The following is a 22,302-nucleotide window of genomic DNA, read 5'->3' as shown; positions in this document are numbered from 1 at the left end:
CGAGGGTTCCATCCCTTTTACTGTCAGACATCTACACACACATGCATCACACGCATATTAATCATTCAATTTCATTCATTTGTATATGTTATATACAACATTTGTAGATGATTAACATTTGTACCGTAACATGCTAATAAGGACTTCAAAATGTTTATTCACAATGCTTTGGGACTAGAATTTGATCACCATACTGGCACCACACCAAGTACCCAAGTCTGCATGAAGGAATTAGAAGAAGTCACTGAAGAATCCAGTCAGAAGACAGACCAGTCAGCCACTGGTCTACCGGCAGCTTCAGGCATGCTTTGTGTCCCAACGGGTGAGGGGAAACTCCACCCCACAGATACTCACACATGAATCACCTCGTCACCTTGTACACATCTCCAAACATAAGGAGCCATGCTGTTCACCCCTGGCTGTACGAGCCCCGAATACATTATAATTATAGGGCATAGCCAGTGATCAAGCTCAAGAGGGCGGCTCATTTCCTGGTGTCTGCAAACTTTTCTGTAACTCTCTCTCTCTCTTGCCTAATCCCAGACGTTTCCAGGCAGGCCGTGGGTACCGCTGTGGTTTGCGGTGGCGAAACAGTTGGGCTTCTGTACTTTTCCGTTGATTAAGATCTGTAAACAACCATGACTGCCATCCCTGCAAGTCATGGTCAAGCAGTCTAGTCATGATACTGTGTTGAGAGCATTCTCGCATTTTCCAAATCAACTGTCACTCACTGCAGCCGCATGAGAGCTTTGTCCGTCTCCTGTGTCGTGTCATCTACTTTATTAAGTTGGTCTAAAGCAGCCGACAGACCCTATTCTGTTCTGACAGAAGCACCAAATCAAGCTCTTACCTCACCACTCTGCTTCCACTCCTGGTCACCTGGATGTCCACGTTGCAGGTCCCGTTGGCCTGGGAAACCAGGTTGATCTCTGAGAACTCAGCCTGGAACAGAAACATTGGTGATTAACATGATTCAGTTTTCATGTATCACAATTGAAGAGGTCTGTCCTTAAACCACTGATCAGTTAACAATAATTAAAGATAATGATTCCTTTATTACTTTTATACTGTTTGAAATGTTCTCAATATCATAAACAATGTTTGATCTATACCTTGCTATATTAAGTCCATGAACACATAACCCTTGGTTATGTCCAGGAGAGAAAATATTATTTAACATTAACATATTAATATTAACATATATATTAATTATGTTTCTTGTATCATTGATCAACTGTCATTATGCTGTTTTCTTATGCCTGCATAGCCATAAGTTAGTTCTTTGTAAGGCCATTCCTAGGAGCCTTATCTAAAGACCTAAACAAAAGCTATCTAGCATGCAGTGTACTTTTTCTGTGCCTGCGAAGGCTATGCTAATCATCTTGTATCCTCCCACATTGTGATACCATATACCTGATATACTTGATTTCCTGTATTCATTGTCCAGTCTTCTGTGATCCTCAAGTTGAGTGTAACAGACACCTGCACCTCACATATGTGTAATAAATACGTTGATTTTGTCTTGAACTTGTCTTAACTATTCCCGTCATTGACTTGGTACTTTAAGAGCAATTGGGTATTATCTAAGATGTCTTCGCAATAATAATAATTAAAATAAATATCAAAAGCGATGTACATTTGAACCTGTGACCTCTTAATATGTAGGTATAATGATACCTATCATTACTACATCTTCAACCATATTCATGTGCATTACAGTAAATGTCTAACAAGCCAAAACTTTAATATAGAGAATTTTCTGTTGGTTCTTGACTAGGTTATCCGTTATCACAGTCTGGTGACAGTGATAAGTTCCAGTGAAGAATATATCTCTGAGGTTGGATGATTCACCACAAACCCACACACTCTTGTCTCTCAGTAGACCGTGAGATGCAATATCACTGGCCTGTTCTCTTTACGAGTGAAATGAAACTAGGTGTCTCTTCTTAAACATTAGTAATTTAACTAGTTGCGGTTTTCAAGTAGAGACTGACGCGCTAACTTGACTTTTTTTTTTATCGAAGGCCCAGACAAACCCGCCTACCAGTTACCGTACAGGCGTACTCCGCTGTCACTGGAGTGACTCAGATGTTTTCTCCAAGATGTGTGGAGGGGAATAAAATGTTTTAATTAAGACTGGAGTGAGTGTAGAGTTTGTTGACATTATTCTGTGGGTAGAGATCATTTATTTACTGTAAAGCAACAGCTGTCCCTCTGAGCACACGTTCACATTTTGTTCGATTTGGCAATGTTTTTTCTGAAATGTATGCATACAATCATGCCAGTGATGTCACTGCGTAAATGTGTTGTGGTCTCATCACATGAATGACTGTGTAACTTCTGGCTTCCTGTCATTGTCTGCGAGAGCTGGGCAAAAGTTAGTAAGAGGTGCAAGTTTGCAAATGTGGGTGCACGGCGTGTTTACAAAGAGTGTCTGTGGAAATCAAGGGAGAGAGAGAGAGAGATTGTGTGTGTTTGCATGTGTGTCTGTGTGTGTGTGTGTGTGTGTGGGGGGTGTTTGTGTGTGTGTGTGTGTGTGTGAGGAGACCGCGGTGGAGCCAAACAGTAACGAAAGCCAGACGTGAGGCTGCAGGGGTCTGAGTGGCTCCAGAGGTCAGAGGGCTGCGGAGAACTGCGGAATCCAAGCGGATTGCTGCTGCACGATGCGCCCCAGCTGAACATGTGACGTCACTGGACATGTGAGCAGGTCATACATCGCTCATCTGCCTCCACTCGTAGCAGAGAGCAGAGCTGTGGAGGACATTCTCCCATTCAAAATCCATATAAAGAACGTTTAGAGACTGAACCTATCAGAGTTCATCAGTGACGATATCTGAAAGATTTGAGAGGCAAGGACAGTATAGACAAGAAACACACTTCGTCTTTTGGGGGATATAATATTCATAAACTGGTTTCCACAAAGAACCCATTTGAGGCACAAGCCTCTGAAATGCTATGACCATGTTAAGAGTAAAAAAAACAAATTGTTCACTTTTTAGACAAGTTCGGTGTTAATGTAGTATTACCTATTACTTCCTGCATAGCTACTTGTTAACAACGGACCATTATTCTAAAGTGTTACCAATTATTTTAACTTTGTGCCTCACAATCAACTCCTGGGAGAATTCCTGTAGCTACAAGGGGCATAAACAGATCAGCATGAAAGTGCCGTCAGTGGTGCTTTAAGGCTTCTGGGATGGATGAGAAAAGTGTGTGTTTTACCTGTTCCACTTTGATGTCATAGTCCCCCTGTACTTTCTTTCCCCGGAACAATTTAGCCCTGCAACAGAAGACAGAAACATGGGGTCAGACATATCACCATCTTGAAAATGTGGGTAGACCTTTTGACTGTTTTGGCCTGGATTCACGTGTCACTCAGCTAAGCTGCACTGATGCTACAGCACAACCACATCCCAATCCTATTTTACTATTGCAGTGAAGCAAATATAAGACATCTTTGTGAATGAATGTTCCATGAGTCATGTCTGATCTGTTGGTAGTTCTAATGAACTTGACCAAAACAAAAACATGACCCTTGTTTACTTGTTTGGACAGAAAGCCTTCTTAAGGTTCTTGTAGAAATGTCTGGAGCCTCCACTAAGCAGAGGCTCTGCAATGCTGCCATCTTCTGGGAATAAAAATCCACTCTTTTTTGAAAAGAAAATGGACGCCTGGAAGCTTCTCTCGTGACATGTTCTAACTCCTCCTCTCACGTAAAGGTTTTTTTTCTCAGTAGCCTTCAGTGCTGAAAAACATCTAGTCTGCTTTAATGGGACTATACGGCCCTGCTGAGTTGGACTGCACATCTTTCTGATCCTGTAGCAGAAGGGAGTGTGTGTACAGAGTGAAAACAGAATCCTAAACGGTTCCCATAACGTTGCTATTGTGACAGGTGGAGGTGAGGGAACAGCGTATTATGGTGGTGTTGAAATCGTCTTTATATACTATGATCAAGGCGTGTTTAGTATCATAGATGGGACTAAACGTTCATCTTCAGCTAAAAATAGACACACGTGGAAAGAGCTGTCGGTGTGACCAATTTCAGAATTCAGAGATGAATTCTGAATATAATACCTGTTGTATCTGACATCCTGTGTGTTGCAGGGAAAGATAATTCCAACATAGTTTGGTGGCACAATACCAGTAAGAGAATGTGTTCGGCCACCTTACATGAACCATGTATTGACTCACAAACACAAAATCCAAAACTGAGACCGCAGAGCATGTCTGAGACTCCTCAAATCGAAAAGTCCGATTTGAAAGTCTATACAAACCATCAACAATGTTGGCACAGGTAAGTCTATTATGTTCTGCAGATGCTCTGACCCAACCATTGGTTTATTGATTGGTGGAGTCCGGAAGTCTGCAGCAGCCCACGGACTCTTGTACAAATGAAGCTCTTCTCAATCAATGGGAGAAAAGGAGAAGGCAGAGTGGGAACTGAGAGTACAGGACAGACTCGAAAGGAGGCAGAGAATGCCTCTCTTATTTTAGGACGTTCAGGCGCAGCCACACAAAGAGGAGGGGATAATGAGAGGAGAGCCGAGCGTGTCTTTGGAGTATGTAACCTTGAGCTGTCAGCCACCCAGGTGGCTGTGCTCACAGTGTCACAAAAGCATTCAGATGTACAGTCACTGGCATGTTGTGCAGAAGATGAAAGGAGACTAACTGCCTTTCATTTGATGGCATCATTTAAGGGTACATCATTCCAAAATGTTTGGTTTACAAGTTTTTGGGGAAATAATATACCGCCTTAATCACGTTATGTGTGACAAATTAGTGGAAAATGCTAAAGGGATGAAGGGAGCATATTGGAATGCATGTGAGGGTGCTTCCGCACTGAATGTCATTTGAAATGGGAGTCAGATGGCTGAGCGGTGAGGGAGTCGGGCTAGTAATCTGAAGGTTGCCAGTTCGATTCCCAGCCGTGCCAAATGACGTTGTGTCCTTGGGCAAGGCACTTCACCCTACTTGCTTCGGGGGGAATGTCCCTGTACTTACTGTAAGTCGCTCTGGATAAGAGCGTCTGCTAAATGACTAAATGTAAATGTAAATCCCAGTTACACGGCTGAATCCTAAACTGAACACAAATAGGAATGTGTGACATAAGCGACTGAGCTGCATTAAAAATGCTTATCCCAATGTGGTGTCATGTTCTAATAAAGTGTAGTCATATTTTCAGCGCTATTGGTCTAATGAGGGTTTGTAAAAAGGCTCATCACATTCTAGCTGGAGGTCAGAATGGTATGATTTGTAGGATATGAATTCTACATCGGCCTTTCCTCCCATCTTCGTATTATTCAATTCCCTGATGCAATCTAGAGAGACACGGCTTATAGCCAAAGTAGAGGACCAGAACAAGTGTGCATTTTTAGCCAGAGAGGGCTCCTTGCAGTTATGGGAGGTTTTACTTTTGGCCTACATAATGCATGCTCAACTCCACCGCAGAAACTGCAAAGTTGTGGACAGGGTGCTGACTCAAACGATCTGTGCTGTGACTACCGTTTTAAAGTAATAGAGCTTTGGGATGGGGGTGTGCAGAGGTACCTATCTCTGAATACTAACTGAAATGACCAGAAGTCATTGGTATTAGGTTGGGTCAGGTTTGGTTTTAAGAGATTAAAAGTGGGTTTTGTGTCCGGTTAAGCAATGGTCGGGGCTGGGATCACTCAAAGAGGGCCATAGGTTGAGGTATTGTTAGGGTTAAGTCGGGCGACAGCACACCTTCCTACGTGTCCTTTACCTTTCCTTTATACAGTGTCCATGTGATGCATTCATGGGTCACAGTTAGGGCAGGTGTTTTATTCATGCATTCAGGCTACTAGCAGCCCGTGAGTCGGGCTATCCTCTCAGCCCCTCTCTACCCCGGAGGTTTCATAGAGAACATTTGTGAAAGAGGCCATGAGCTGGGCACCTGATTTACGAGACTAATTTATGCAATTCCCTTTGTGATCTAAACAAATCAAGCGAATGAGATGAGAGATGGAGGGGGGGGGGGGAAGACTGTGGGAAGTTCAGGTGTTCTATCAGCTTGGGCCAGCATGACATACACACAAACAGCTCACTTGCTACAGCTCTCCAGACCATTTGACATGTCTCAGCTCTTTATTGGTTGCCTATTTTATGTTTGATAAGTTAAGGGGCTGGGAAAAGATTCAAAATGAAGTACTCAAAAAGAATAACCAAGAATGTGTTTACATGAGTAGCTGAGTAGTCAAATTAATTAAATGCCGTTCTGTATGTTTGCAACTTAAACACTCACCGACAGATTTGTGGATGTGGCAAGATACATCAATGTACTAAAGGGCTTCAGATTTGAAATGGCAGAGATGTTAGCGATGGGATTTAGGTGAAAATCCTGACCAAGCGCTACCACAAAAGACTGACTACACAGCCTACAGGAGATGCTCCAACCTTTTTTACACATTTTTAGTATAAGTAAACAGAATGGTTCAATCCTACCAGTGAGATCCACCAAGCATTTATTTTTATCTCGTCGGCTTACTGTGACAGCTTTGTCATTTATTCCATGGTTGAAGAGCTCTCTCTTCTTTGCTGTCTGCTGCTGTGTGTAATTTACCAGAGTAGGAGACTGTCACTGTCACTGAGTAGAGCGGACACTGCATCGAACGTCAGCTTTGTTGTAATTCACTCGATGGACACTAACACTAAAGCTGCAAACGGAACATAAGCGATCTGAAGAGAGCATTGGCTTTTACATTTTGAATAACGGGTTAGGTTGGAAATGTGTCTAAAGAAATGCAGTTTCAAATACTCTGGGGAAAATGAGGGAATTCATTGAAAAAAGCCAATTGTGTGGTTTAGTATTAATTATGATTCTGATGAAGTTTTTCTGGAAATATAACCTAATGTAACCTAATATAATATCATCAGTCTGCCTACATGCAGCAGTGCAGTGATTTGGTTTAAGCAACAAGCTGGCAAACCTACATTAGGCTACATTTAGGCCCTAGTGTCCATTCATTTCTGTCTGCCTGGGGTTACAGAAAGGTGAGGTTACATAGCTGCCTGCTCAAAGTGCAGGACACATCTATCAAGGAGGGCTGTAGAATGATATGATCATTTAGCTGGAAGGAAGGCAGCCCTTTCTCCTGGGTCCTAAAGTCTTCCACCAACTACAGCATGCAGATGTCTCAATCAACTTTGCATTTGATCCAGTTGTTACATTGAGACTCACATTACAGGAAGACTAATCAATTCTAAATTAGGGGAGATGTTTTTTCTCTCTACCAGTTGAATATTCCCAGCTAGTCTTCCCCTAACTAGATCATCGATCATAGTCTACTTCCATCTGTGATATGCAGTAATGGTTTCTACGCCCTTGCCAGGAAGCCTATCTGAGCTGCTAAAGTGAGATGCCGAATCCCTTATCAGCTGGTGCGCTGTCCAATTATTTAGGAAAATAAATAGATTTTTCTTTCTAATCCTCCACTCGTCTGACAGACTTGATTCCAGTGTCCTCACCCTCTGACTGTGTCTGCCTGACACCGCCCCACAGGGCTAGTATCAAGTGGACATCCAAAGCTTCACGATCCAGCAACACCAGGTGGCAGTTAGACAACATTGCTTAAAACAGGTTCATATTTGTAGTAGAACATTTTACGTCAATAAATAAAGTTTGCTTGTATCTGTTTCCAAATGCAGCAGTTGTTCTGTATCTAATGTGTGTTTGTGAGTGATTCAGACCAGACCTGCCTGGAGCAGAAACCATGACCTTAGCTTTTCTTAGTCACTTTGTGTCACTGCTTTGATCCAGCAGCTGAGCTTTTATGTCTCCACTCTGACTGTTACAGAGGCACAGGCTAAGGATGTTCAACAAAACCCTGCTGTACTTTCAGCTGGGTACTGTGGAGGCTGGTGCTAAAATGCAAGAGTTCACTGCTTGTGTTTGTCTCTAATAATGGTTAAAAAAAAGAGGATTTGACAGGAGAACTGTCATAAAAAGTTAATGACAAATGATGACAAGGGACCTTGTGATAAAATGTCGCCACTGCACTGTCAGCAGTCTCACAGTAGGGCTAGTATCTGCCCATCAACGTTTGCCTCATTCTTTCTGCTTTCCCTGCAGTTCTTCTGAACCCCGTTCACCCCTTAGTTGTGACACTGGGTGGGTGTAATAAATTAAACTTTACAAAGATAGGATGAGAACTCTGTGAGCCGCCAGATGGCAGCTTGCCTGAGGACAGGATTCATGATCACAAAGGCCATTAGTTGTCAGAAAGAAAAACGCACAGCGGCTTTTTAAGTAATTTGGAAAAAGCAGCTTGCGTCATAGAGGAGAGCTTCCGCCGTGACAGAGGAGCACAGATCTGATGAGGTGCTGGGAACCTCAAGCTTCAACCTCAAGCTTCAGTACGCCTACGTGGATCTATGGCATAACACAACTTATCAACACCAACACGGCGTGATGTGATGCACATGGGTGCCCAATACAACAACAGTTTCGTGGCTGTATTTCCCTCAGTCGCTCACTCCAAGGAGTACTTCAACAGGAAACAGGGACTCCCTGCCATGGTTCAAGCCAGTGAACAAGAAAATAGAAGTGAGTGTCAATTGCAGAGGTCTCTGGGTGTCTACGGGGTGTTTGTAGAGTTACGGCTTTGGCAAGGGTGGGAGGAGACAACCTTTGCTGAAAGCGTCCTTGAATCTGAAGAATGACTAGCTACAGAATATTTAACTTTTTTCTATCATGCCAAACAGCATGCAATTCATCTATACCTATGCTTCCAGCAGCCTTACAATACTCTGCTGGTTAATTGCTGTAATATTTCAAAGCCAGAGGAATGAAAAGTGACATGAGCATTTATTGGGGTTAACACATGATGGCCCTCGCATGGACCTCCATTGATCACCACAAGCCAACCACACACAGCAGAAGATTGCCGTGTTTAGCTATGCAGACAGTCGGGGAGCTGCGAGCTTTTTCAACCCCCTCTCAGACATTGTACTGCATCGTTCTGCAGACGGGTCACTATGCAGAAGGGACTAGCCTCTGTGTACGGTTCACTGATGCTCATTACTCGCATCCTGCGGAGCTGTTGGATATTGTGTGGTTTCCCAGGAAGACAGCTCTGCTCTGATCGCTGGCATTCTGTGACAGTAATTAGGATGCATTCGGTGGCTGTGCAGCCATGCTAATGCAGAGCCCGGGAGATGGCGAAGGGCTCTTACACAGACACCCACAGAGAACGAGGATGAGAGAAGTTTCCCTCCAACAGCATGCGGATGAATTCCACCACGCAGCGTTTAGGGGGATGTTAAATATGCGTCATTTTTGGTAAGTGCACGGGGGGGTCAAGAAAGGCCAGTGAACAACCAGCATTGGGCTTTGTGTTTGGTTGTTCTTACAAAGTACCCCTCAGTGCCTTAAATGTACCTTATTCGGCTACTTCACCATCTACGATTCCCCGTTTACGCCACAGGAAAGTGTCGAAAATGCAACGTTAAAAGTCACTGGTGGACAGCTTGTTCAATTACATCAGTGTGTGGAAAACCATTTGCTTGAGACTCTAAAATGATTCAGATCAGGTTGGCGATGTGCACCAACAATGCTCTCTTTCTGTCACACGCCACAGATGGACGTGGAGAGCTCATCTCTAGACCTAATAGTCCATAAGGTTATTACAGAAAGATGCTGCAGCCCAGCCAAGCTCAGCAGACCACAGGCAGAGACACCCACTGAGAGGAAGATATGTTTACCCAAACCCCTTCCCTCCCGGGCCGTGTTATTAGATAAACGTGGAGCACGTCTATTAAGGGGTAATCTGCATGCAGCTTGTAATGGGATCTGCTACAGCGATGCCCCAGAGTCATGGTGACTGAAGACGTGTCGTTCCCTTCTCTCTGTTCCCTCTAAACAATCCCAATCATGGCGTCCGTCTGCTGCAGCGTTCTCTCCTCCTCCTGTCTCTCTCCATCTCCTTCTTGCTCTTCTCCAAACGTTCTTCCTCCTCCTCCTTCCCCCCCCCCCCCCGCCGCCTCCCGCACCCTCTCTGTCTTTCCTCGCCTTTCTCGTTCTCCCTCACCGCTCCGCTTTCGGTCTCTTCCAGACGTCTCTGATAGCATCCTGCCATTGGTGGAGTGTCGTGCCCTCTGGTGATCACGTGCTTGCTCTGCTCCGGCCGCAGAGGAAGCACGTGTCCTCGGATCAGTGGCCTCCGCCGCCGCCGCCGCGCGCCACACCGACACTTGACGGGCGCACTCGGCGCGCCCGTCTGTGCAACCCTGCAGACATCCTGCCCTCTTTTCACTTCCCATCAGGCTCGGGTCTCGGTGACATCACAGGCAGGGCGGGGGGGGGGGGGGGGGGGGCCGGGGCCCTCCCCACCACACGTCTGTAATTATTCAGCCTGCAGACTCAAGAGCTCAAAAGCCCCAAATCCTAATTGTGTTTGTCTCTACTCAGGACTTAATGAGGGAATTAGATTCACTGGCGTTATCACATGGATATCAGTTCCGTGGACAGGTTTATATCCTTGTCCTGTACCATGTCCTGATGGAAACCCATCACAGCATCTAAACATGGTTTTCAGCCATCTGGTTTGAACGAGTCTCGGTCCCTGCTACTCACAGATTTCAACAGTTCTACAGTAGCGGTTGTAATGCATCGGCTTCAAATGATAAAAGCCCCTTTACCATTGAGGCAATGTAAATAACAGTAAACCTAAGTAAACCTCTGGGACTGAAGTATAGCCGTCTCTCCCTAAATCACAATGTCGTTTCCCCTGGCCCCGGGGCCGAGAAGTGGGAGTCGCCCTGGGGAAGGAGGAGAACGACTTTTCCAGAGCCAAGCTCTATTTCTGTCGTTTATCGCTGCGCTTCATCACAGCCGCAGCAGTGCCGCTTTGCCAGAGGAGAGGAGAGAGGACGATATTTCGAGCCCAGTGTCTTACTGAGGCAACGGTCAATGAAGCGAAGACAAGGGCTCGGGTGAGGGGGGGGGGGGCAGGTGCCAGGGGCCCCAGACTTCCCCTGAGGACCTGTGTAGAGGCGTCTGGGGTAAGATAAAATGGCCCAGCCTACACCTTTGTGCCCTGCGCAGGACTAAGGACTGTGATTTACTGTCGGAGCTCAGCACAGCAGAGAGCGAGTCACGACTCGGCCACGGTTGTGGTGACGGGATACGCACGCTGGCCTCTGAGGTCTACCGCCAGTTTTGGTTTTAGTGCTTGGTTGGAAGTGGCATGTGAGTCCCTGAGTGATGTGTGGGGGTGATGGATGGCTGTGTACTGGTGTGTGCACTCGCAAACGTTTGTGTGTGTGTGTGTGTGCGCGCATGTGCATTTGTGTGTGCGCGCCCTGTAGAGATTGATGGGAGCTCCCTGCATAACAGTGCCATTTCACGCCACCAATTTGAGCACACCCACAATGTGCTTATCAGCAAAGAGCAGCCACGTAGTCATGTTGGGGCGACAACAGTGGCACTAACTCTGTTAGTGTTTGTGGTCTGGCAGCATTTATCCAAATAGAGATGCCTGTGTTGAACAGAGATCAAGATCAATTACCAGCCATTGATTTCATTTGCAGATATGAATGCAGGAGGAAAGCCGTTAGTCATTTGTGAACTTATGAACACGATTCCCCGTCGGTTGGGGCTAAATAAAAACGCGGGGGGACGAAAATGGATAGAGCTGTTTGTCTGTAAACTCCGATGTGTGAAGAACTAGTCCCAGACACATTGTGTCACACGTTCAGTGAGTGTTTGGGTTTACAGCACGAGAAATGAATTGTGCTTTCAGTGCTCCACATTTAAATAAATGTTCTCGGCAAGGCGTGGATAGTCATTTTCTCACGATTCTTTTAAGCAGAATGTTTATTGAGAGGTGGTGCTTGGGTGGTGTTTGTGCATGTCCTTTTCTGTGTCAAGTGGTGTTAAAATAATTCGTTTTAGTTCCAGTGGAATGTAAATGTGCTGTAAGGACATTGCTAAACAGCGCACTGCAGCACTTGCAGATGTTCCTGCCACTGTCTCAAAACCCATTTTAAATAATACTGTCAACATGAAGACCTGAATGAGCATTGTTTATTGTACCCCGTGGTTTAATCATGCATGTTTACGATGGAGATTCATTTTACCGTCTAACTCTTGTAGGATGAGATGATTACATGGGGTATTGTTCGGAGGCTTTGTGTATTGAAACGTTGCCAGGCAATTCTACTTAGTCCATAAGAAGTGGGCAGAGATACTGCTTTGCTAAGCAGCACACCCACACCTACCACTATGACCAGCCAGCTACTGTAGCCTCTTTCAAAGGCATGACTCAGCGCCATATGCTTAAGATACTAATGAAGGCTACCTAGTGCTGCTGGACAGCATGTTCACTTAGCTGCCTGCAACTGAAAACTAATTCAATTTGTTTGTCTCACAGAGAAAACACAGACTATTGATGCCTCCTCGTATCTCGTAGGGAGTCAGGTGGCTGAGCGGTTATGGAGTCGGGCTCGTAATCTGAAGGTTACCGGTTCGATTCCCGGCTGTGCCAAATGACGTTGTGTCCTTGGGCAAGGCACTTCACCCTACTTGCCTTGGGGGGAATGTCCCTGTACTTACTGTAAGTCACTCTGGATAAGAGCATATGCTAAATGACTAAATGTAAATGTATGTAATGATGATGAACAACACTTTGAGTTGAATGTTAATTCATGTGACGCTAAGAAGCTCGTTGAGGTCAGAGGAGAGGAGAACTCGGCATGTGAGGATGGTTGAAAATAAACGGATGGGTTAGACAGGGCTGCTTTTGTCAATATTTTTCGATTCATTTGTTGGTTCTTCCCGTTTCAATAAAGCTTTTCGATGTCATCAGAAGGCAGAATCATGAAAACAACATCGTACTGTATGCATGTGTCCATTAAGAGTTAATAATTGAGCAGAAAACTATTTTAGATTGTCAGAGAAAGATCCACAGGTGTTCAATACAGTATGTACTCGGATGCACATATGCAGTTAGCATCTGTAGAACAATTTTCGTAACTGACTATCTCAGGCATATTTGATTTTCAGTGGCAGCAATTTCCTGCTTCCAGGTTGTCTAGAGAGGAACAAGTTAACATTTGAGCCTTCTCAAACGCAATCTCTTTGTTCTGCTCTCTAACAGTGGAAAGGGCCATTTCCGTATGCAGAAATGAAAAATCTCCAAGCTACCCTGACTGCACCTCAATATGTTCATAAAACTAATTACACTACTCAACAATCACTTTTACACAGTAAAAAGCTTTTAAGGGTCTGCCACCATTGTGCCTAATTATTTTCACAGAAGCTTATCATCACTGATTAACAGTAAATCACTCCATCTACATAACAGAAATGAACCACTTCACACAAATCTGGATTAGTCACGTCTAACCACCTTGCTGAAGTTTACTTTGGTGATCCTAATAGTGTTCCTCTTTATATTGTTCTGACCATGACGGAAATTGTTTTAACAAGCCTGAAATGATCAAATTCCCATAAAGCATGGTGACATTGTGAATACAACACTCTAATCGGTGATCACCAATGACTGCCCTGATTTCATGAGAAAACCACCATACTTGTGGAAGAGAAGTTAGAGTATGGAGATTTGGACACATGATAACCGTTGGTGCGTCACAAGGACCGCTCCACCACACCTGTCAGCCGGAGGGCCTGTGGAGCGTCAGACAAGTCAAGCGATGACGAGCCTGATGAGCCAGAGGCCCAGTGAGACTGGGTTCTAGGGGAAGGGTTCTGCTTGGTCCAGACCACGCTGGGAGAACACTGCCGTCAGAGATGGGGTCTTTAGGGCTCTGACAATGTCATCGAGGAATAACCGAGATAACTTGATTCACAGGTGATGTGTGCGGACCGGGCGCAACACGTGATACTATCTGTCCCAACCCAACTGAGTTCGATTACGTAACACCCTTGTGCCTTTCTTGTGCGGACCGTTTGTCAACGTGGTGTGTACATTTTAGGTCCAGGTTGAACATGACGTCAGTGTTCATTTCAAAAGGTCCACAAGTAGCAAGCACCAGACAGGCGTTCAAAATCCTGTCTACTAGCATGCCAAATATCACACCCCGAGATAAGAGATGAACAGGTGTTGCCATGGCAATGCGAAATAAATTCACGTTTGCGGGCTACACACTTAATACCGTCTCTCGTTGCCATTAATACTTGTGTACAAAATGTCCAGATGGAGGGCAGTGTACAGAAGGGAGCCTTTTCAGCCTCTCAACCTGTCATTGCCTCCTTTTTCCGCATCAGTAGACTGAGGAAGAAAGAGAGGGAAAAAGTCACAATGCTGGCTGTGGCCTCCAACATGTTAAAAGGTCATTCTGCCAGGAAACGAATGACCTGAAAGCAACGTGGCGATGACAGGATATTGATCTGCTCTGTTCAACGCAACCGCGATGATAACGGACCTTTTCCTTGACCGTCACAAAATACTGCATGCTGAAACCAATTAGATATTTGGCCATCTGGTATTTTTCAAATTAAACATACCGCACATCTTTTTGCTGTCATTGTCAGCAAGCTGTTGTCGACAATTTGGTAAAGCTGATGGTGTATGTAGATTAGCAGCTGAGTCTTTGAGCACTTTCCTGCTGATTGACTTGCAGTGTGGCCATTAGTTTAAGATGTGTATTGTGTTTGGCTGCAATGCCCAGGCGCTGTAAGGAGTCTTCTGCCCGTAAACTAAACAAGATGGAAACTGCCAACTTGCTTTCAGAGCGTGCAATATAGATTAGGACCATCTTAAAGGGGGAAAACTGCCAGCACTGGCTTTTAATCAGTTGGTGAGACAAAGCTATTACAAAGATAAACACTGATAATCACACCTCCTTATATCTCCTGGAGACATGTTTTTAGGGCTTTTTACCTACTTTTTTAGAAAAGGGCTTTACCCTTTTCTTTAATTGAAATATGCCCCCCCTGAACTGCAACTAATGGGAAATCTGCTTCATGAAATGGAAATAAGTAACTGAGGAATCAGGAACTTTCATTAACTGGTGACATTTATGAATTTCACCAGCTGTGCCATGCGGTGTAAACACAAGCTAAACGTGGATTATTGACAGCAGTGTGCCACTTTGTCACTCGACGTGTTGTAGCAACATCAGATGTCTTATCTGGGGTGAGATGGTTCAGGAGGAGCCTTCTCCGGGCATGGCAGTGGGGATGCGGGGGCGGGGGGACGGTGGAACAGAAATAGGCTCTCTCAGTCGGAGGTGTGACCGTGTTCGAGGAGCGCTCAGAGAGAGAAGCCTCGCTGAGATGGACTGACAACACGTGCTAATCACAAGCTGACTGTTAAGCAGTGAGCTGTAGATACTGTAGGTAATGCAGCACGCTCCACAGAGTGTGCTCTCACACTCTCACTGTTGTCTTAGGCTAGTTGAGATAGCTGACATTTTGTGATTTACTTTTATTACTCGTGTTATTGTTTTTATTGATTTTATGTAAAGCACCTTGAGCCGCAATTCTTGTAAGAAATGTGCTATATAAATAAAGTCTTATTATTATTATTATTATTATTATTATTTGTGGTTCCAGGCCCCTGCCAGTTTTAAATTCTCTCTCAGTTTCTGCGCGCGGTTCGGTAACAGATGATTGTTATGATTAACGTCTTGATCTATTTCAAGTTTCCCCTCTTGACAATAAATAATAATCATGATTGTTTTGTCGTCACAAATCACATTTCTGCTGTGCGTGACATTTTCCCTGCTCATTTCTCCACCGTGTCTAATTTGCTGGGTTGTTGTTCTGTCGCCCATAAATCAGTCATTGTGGTGTAATAAATACCGGACGGCACAAGGTTGACTGGCAGTAGGAACTGTTGATTGAATCTCGACTTTAATAGGATGAAAGAGGGCTGCTGAAGGCTGGTTGGCTGCATTGTACAGAAGGCTTTTTATCTCTCGCTTATTTATAACCGGGGTGTGCTTTTTAAATCCTTTGCAACAAAGTGAGAAGAAGAAAAAGGATTAATCGGGGGGGTGGTATCATTTGTACCGGTCGGAAAAGCTCCTTTAGAACATACATTCGAATGCCCAGTAAAAGTAATGGTTGTTGTGGAGGTGATAGCACTGGTGATGACTGAGACAAGCTCTACATTCACACTGGCTGCCACTAGACACTGAGCTGTGCGACACTGCTGTCAAAAAGCATGAGCGTATTTATTCTTTTTCCTCCCTTTCTCTCTGTGTCTCTCTCTCATTCACGAGCACACCAAAACAGAGAGAGAGAGATCCCAGATGAGTCCCTCAGGGGTGAACGTGATGAATCACCACGTCCTTTTTCATTACTTCATCACGGACGAGCCTGGGCTCGCTCCTGCTTCCCCTCCAGAGACACTACGATGGGACACCCAAGGTGACGAACCAGAAGGGAGGGAGAAGGAGAGACAGGGGACATATCCAAATCTCCCCTCATCCCCCGGCGCTCCCTCGCTTCCACCTTGGAGAGCCTGGAGGATTTGGTCTCTGTCGATAGCCCCGGTTACATAACCCTCATGTTGTGCAGCGTCCTGATAGCCTCACTCCCCGGGCGCCCATTTTGCAGTTACATCTGTGAGTGCATATATTTTCAGGAGTTTAGGAAGTAAGTGTTGGGCTGAGAGCAGCTGTAATGTGCATCTGACTGCTGTTTTTATAGCCATGCAATGTTCACCAGGGGCACTCATACACTCAAGACTCTGTGCAGCACCACAGATCCTGGGCTATCACACATTAAGCAGGCAACGTTTTACATCTAATAGTGTCCTCTCTCCCATCTACTTGATGTGTTTCACCTGGCTTCCACACATGCTGTAGATACCCAGTAATAAACAGGTTTACTACTTGCCAATGAAGACCCGAGGAGATGAGCCAGGGAGATGAGTGACAGGAGAGTGACTGATACCGGCTTGCTGTTGTAACCCACTCTGGGTTCACATCAACCTGTCACGCATACAAATCAGCCTGGACGCTGTCTCCAGACCCCGTGTTATTGATTGGCAGGTTTGAAGCTGCCACTACCGATACCGTCCTTCTGTACTATGATGGGTCACCCGCGTCCAAACCGTCTCTCAAAGAAAATGTAAATGGCATTGGCAGTTGGACTTTTTGTGTGTGTGTGTATATATGGGGGGGGGGCGATGGGGGGGGGGTGACTAACATTATTATTATTATTGCTGAAGGCTAAACTCAATCGATACAGAGAATCACAATGGAGATTTTTCTTCTCTGGTTCATTTTATTGAGAGCTCTGTCCCATTCCTCACTCAATGGGAAATCAATAGCATTTAGTGGTTCAGATATAAATGCAGGTGTACATAGTATGTCATAATTGCATTCAGTTCAACTATGGTAAATGTGTTACTTTAATTACATTTCTGGAGCCACCATGAATGTGCAAAGGTCCTCTGGCAGTGAGGGATGAAACTAGTCATGGGTGTGTAGCTATAACGTGGAGAACGTGCCCTGAGCTTTAATTGACTAAAAGCAAGCGAGATGCTAATGTTTGGAGAGTGGAATTGAAAAGTCTACTGAGCAAACGATGAACTGAATTTTCTTTTTCTCTTAATTGATTGAAGGGGCCACATCTATTTTTGTCCACCACAACTACAAACTACCAAACAGACATTTAGGTGGGTCATTTTATTTAGTCAACTTGTTATTAATGCTCACAGTAGAACTGTTATTGTGGGCCCATGTGGGTCCAATGTCATTCTTCTAGCATGTTCTGTCCAGAATGACTGTGTGTTGAATGGGTCATGGGTCATTGAATGGTTCACAATAATACCTGAGCATAGACTCTGGTCTATTGATCTTAATAGAACACATCAATAGCTACAAAGAACCTGAACCTGGGGCCGAAGCAGAGACGCTCAGTGGACAGGACAGCACGAGGATGGCCGCATCCTCAGTCATGTGACTGGGCTTGTTTTTGGATTGATGGACTCATCCTTACTGTCACGGCTGATCACAACAGCGCCCCTTGTCTGACAACGGCGGTCCTGCAACCAAGATGCGCTGTAGTCATCAAAATCTGGATTGGAACAATTGAATGGTCCTGACGGCACCATGACAAGAAAGCCGCCACACGCTCATCCAAAGCATTTCCCCATCAAACCACACTCCAGGTCTTCCTAACAGGCCACCACACCACACAGAGTCATGGGTCTGGAAAAAACAAGTCTCGTCAACACTGGCAGTGATGATATAAAATAACATCAAAGGACATGATCACCGGCACATACTCTACACTTAATCCTCGAATGTGGCTCACGGAGGCTAGTACCACCACATGAATGATTCCAGAGCCAGTCACCACCATTCACCCTTTTCCTGCACATGCTGGAGAACTTCATTTGATGATCTGACGACGGCACTCTTTGAAATTGCTGAAATGGTGGCAGTGAACTGAGCAACAAACCCAACACGGTGGATGTGTTGAAGGGGCGAGTGGATGTGTAATATTGAACCCTAGAGGAATATCCTGTTCCACATGCATAAATATAGCTACAGTGGGCGGCGTTGGAAAGAGAATATCAGTAAACATGCTATGTGGCACTAGAGCATGTGTGGGGTTGGATGCACATCTGAGATCAAGATTCACTGACATCATAGCGCACGTGAAAACATTGCTCTTTGACGGATCTCCCTCCAACCTGCCTGAACCCAAACCTTCCCCCGCCACACAAGCCACGCAACCTGCAGCCCACCATCCAACCCTAACCGCAGGACCCCCGCCAATCACAGTCACACCGCTGATTGCACTCGGGGTCCAATCAGGAGCACTCACCACTCGTGCTGCGGCTCGTCGATCACCAGCAGGATCTTGAACTTCTTGGACGCGGCGGCGGGAACGGCCGTCTGCTCCACCAGGCCGGCCGAGGCTGCCGTCTGCTTCACCACGTTGGTGATGGAGCTGAAGAAGCCAGAGCCCGCCGACTGGACGGGCTGGGGCCGGCGCTCCGGGGCCGGGGAGATGGAGGGCGTCGTGGGGGTGGCCGGGCCCGGCGCCGTGGCAGGGCCGGGGCCGGCGGCGGCGGGGGCCGTGGCCGTGGGGGGAGGGGGAGGCGGAGGGTCGGGCCTCTGAAGGTCCGTCATGTAGCCGTTGGGAAGGTTGGCGATGAAGCTGCTGTCGGAGAGGCGGCGTCGCAGGAAGTTCATGGCGGCGGTTGGTGGGCGGCGGCGTGCGCTCGGACGGATCTGAAGAGGACGAGGGCGACCGGTCTCCGGTGTGCTTCCGCTGGTGGATCTGTCCACAGGCGGAGGAAGGGCTGCGAGTCTGGAGGTTCTCGACTCTCGGAGCGGCAGCCAAGCGAGGCGTGTGCGTGTCCCCTCCTCCCAAGCTTTCCCCGCGACTCCTCAGGAGAGAGAGAGTGTGTGTGTGTGTGCGCGCGAGTGAAACTGCTTCCCCAGGGTGAGGTAGAGATGACTGTCCCCCTGCTCTGCCTGTCCGCCTCAGCTACAGCAGCCTGAATGCCAGCGTGAGATGCTCTCCCTCTGCCTTGTTTCCTCTCTCTCTGTCCCTCCCTCCCTCCCTCTCTCGCTCTCTCACTCACTCACTCACTCACTCTGCCTTTCCTCTTTCCCTCTCACTCACACACACACGCCTGCTCACTGGCTGTTCCCCTCCCCCCTCTCCTCTCCTCTCTTTCTCTCCTCCCTCGTTGTCGACTACCTCACCGGCTACGTGTCTCTGTCGTACCGCAGCCAGTGGAGGGGTTTCCGGAGAGCGCGCACAAGACAGTGAGGATGGAGGGAAACACCCCTCCACTCTGATGCTCCAGCGGTATTCCCCCCCCCCCCCCACACCCCCATTGTAACCACCATCCAACCCCCCACCCCCCCTGCACACACACCCTTTTCAGGGTGACCTCCATCCACTATCGATGGTGATGAATGGGGGGGGGGGTTGGATGGTGGTTATAAGGGTGGGGGGGGTGGGGGGGTGGGGGGGGGGGGAATACCGCCCGCTGGGGGGGTTCCGTCCATTTGTGTCAGGGGTCCGGAACAGTGAGGAGTGGTGTGAGGGATATGGTCATCCTCTAGCCCCTTCTTGTTTACCGCAGTCACATGCGTTGCTTCGGGGGGAACGGCCGAGTGGAAAATCGTGGTGGGAGAATCAGACTGCTTGGCTACGGCTCAGGCAGAAAGAAGAGAGGAGATGGGAGGAAAGGGGAGGCGAGGAAAGGAAAGGAGACGAGTGGAGAAGAAAGGAACAGAGGCAGGTCGTGAGGACAGCTATATTTGTGCACGGCTGACAACATGCACCTCCTCCTCCTTGGTGCTACGGCATTCTGTTCTGCACTCCGGTGATTGTTTCCTCTGTGTACCTGTAAGCCAGACCCTCTGGGAGGTTCACTTCCACTAGTCCCCCAACAGCCCAGGCTTGTGTACTTCACTGTTTGTTCCTGTTGTTACCATTGCAACCACCCCCTACACATGCAAACCCATGAAAGATAAACAAGCCCTAGGTTTTTCTGAGCATTGGTAATTTAGCCGTGGCTGGGATCCACACACACTATTTAAGCTATACAAATGGACGGGATTGACTGCAGTATTGATTGTCTGTAAGTGAAATGAACCTTGGATGAGGCAGAAGATCAAACTACCAACCATGAGAATTTGTTTTGCAGATATACCTCTTTCCCCAGTTACAATTTCACAACACAGTCCTTCTTCTGAAAAGCAAATACCCTAATCCCTGCTTCTCAGCGCTCTCTCACACATACTGGCTCCGAGGCAACAGAGGCAGCGTCTTTAGCACTGCTGGGAAAAGCCTGTCTCTCTGCTGTTTGCTTCCTTAATCACATTCATCCAACACCCAGGAGCAGATTCAAAGGGGAAACATGCCTACTGCATACACACCGCAGTTATAAATAGCCACGTGCAAGTGTTAGGACGTCAGCTCGAAGGAAAATGATGCTCCGCTGATTCTGAAAATACGTCCCTCATTCGGACAGTTTGACACCTGGGGACCTCGTTCATGTGTGTGGCACAGCTTTCTCTAGGCAGCCAGAGAGGGAAGTCAATCTTACGAGATTGGATTAGCTGCTGCTCTGAAGCAATAAATCAAAATCGTGTATTTTGATTGTCTTTCCGTTAAGGGTGCCTCTCCTCAGAAAGGTGTGTGCCAGTAAAGGTCAATGCAAGATATTGTGAAAACTCTCACCTTTAGAGTCTTACAGAATATGGAGGATGTTGGCTGCCTCGGTCCCGGTCACGAGGAGATGAGAAACAGAGGAGTGGGGGAAGAGGAGAGTAGCCAATCAGACGACACACTGTGCGTCACTGCACAGCAGCCATACTTACGTGCTAAGCTCCTGTCCTACATATTTCATGACAAGGTAAAAACAGACAAACAGAATGCCATGCCTAAACAGAGGCTAAATGAATGAATTAATTGCAAACGTGCACAGTATGGCTTTTAGTATATTGTTTGTTGTTGACATCCTGTATATATAAATCCATTGAAATTATTTCTGAAAGAGCTGAATTAATCATGAATATGCGGATCTTTAGAAAGCGCTGCAAATATTTGCTGGGCTTTCTCAAATCTATCTGTCTGCGTGTGTATGCGTGTCTGTGTGTGTGTCCTCTACACATCAAGGTTGAGCCCACAACTAAACATAAAAGTTATGGAGGCTTATTAGAATGGGTCCTACCCATGCTTGGCTTCGTGTAGTCGAACAGAAAGGCTATGTAAACAGTGCAGATTGAGGATGCCAGGAGCACCGCCACCCACGCACCGACACCCATTCTCCCCACCCATTCGGCTCAAAACATCCACGGTCCTCCTTCGATCTGCCTGTGATTCCGTTTAGTGATGCAGGCACTGGACCGTTTAGGGGAAGACATCGTTTCCTCCACCTCTCTTCCTCCACTATTTATATTGGAAATCTCCGCTGTTTAAACGGGCACTTGTGATCAGGGATATGTCCCTCTCCTTCATTCCAAAGCCGAGGCTTTAAATTGAGTTGTTGATTCCCAGACTAAACTTCCTGTGTCGGGAACAGAGGATCCTGGATTTAGACTCTTCTTTCCTCCTGAGGCAGAGCTGAGGCGCTGGTGAACAAAAAACAAGTTTTTACATAACCACCTCCCAATGCAGCTGACCCATAAGGCATACGCCGAATTAATACATCATTTGTTTAGACAGTGTTGACAGTGCCCCTAAATAGGAGGAGATTCCATGAAGTACCAAATAACAATTTCATTAAACTATGACCTTGGGCCTAATTGTGTTTAGCACACACAATTTCTAGAGTGTCCTACAAGTTGTTATTAGAACAAGCACAGCCCTGGTCGGCCACACACAGCACTACAGCA

The 22,302-nt window shown here is 46.4% G+C and overlaps 1 protein-coding gene across 1 annotated transcript in view; it reads right to left on the bottom strand.

The window, feature by feature from the left end:
- The window catches only part of syn2b (synapsin IIb), a 36,707-nt gene extending 17,174 nt beyond the window's left edge, over positions 1–19,533 (bottom strand). Inside the window, exons 1-3 of the mRNA XM_062459600.1 lie at positions 18,767–19,533; positions 3,223–3,280; positions 851–942 (exon numbers count right to left, since the gene is read on the bottom strand). Coding sequence (XP_062315584.1) covers positions 851–942; positions 3,223–3,280; positions 18,767–19,137 — 521 coding nt within the window. The 5' untranslated portion in view covers positions 19,138–19,533. The remainder of the gene's footprint in view (positions 1–850; positions 943–3,222; positions 3,281–18,766) is intronic.
- Between the last annotated feature and the right edge of the window lie 2,769 nt (positions 19,534–22,302).

The sequence above is a fragment of the Osmerus eperlanus genome, chromosome 1 (genome assembly GCF_963692335.1).
Source record: "Osmerus eperlanus chromosome 1, fOsmEpe2.1, whole genome shotgun sequence".
NCBI classification, from domain to species: Eukaryota; Metazoa; Chordata; class Actinopteri; order Osmeriformes; family Osmeridae; genus Osmerus; species Osmerus eperlanus.
Note: the sequence above shows the minus strand (reverse complement) of the source record. Positions and strands in the feature narration are given on the sequence as shown.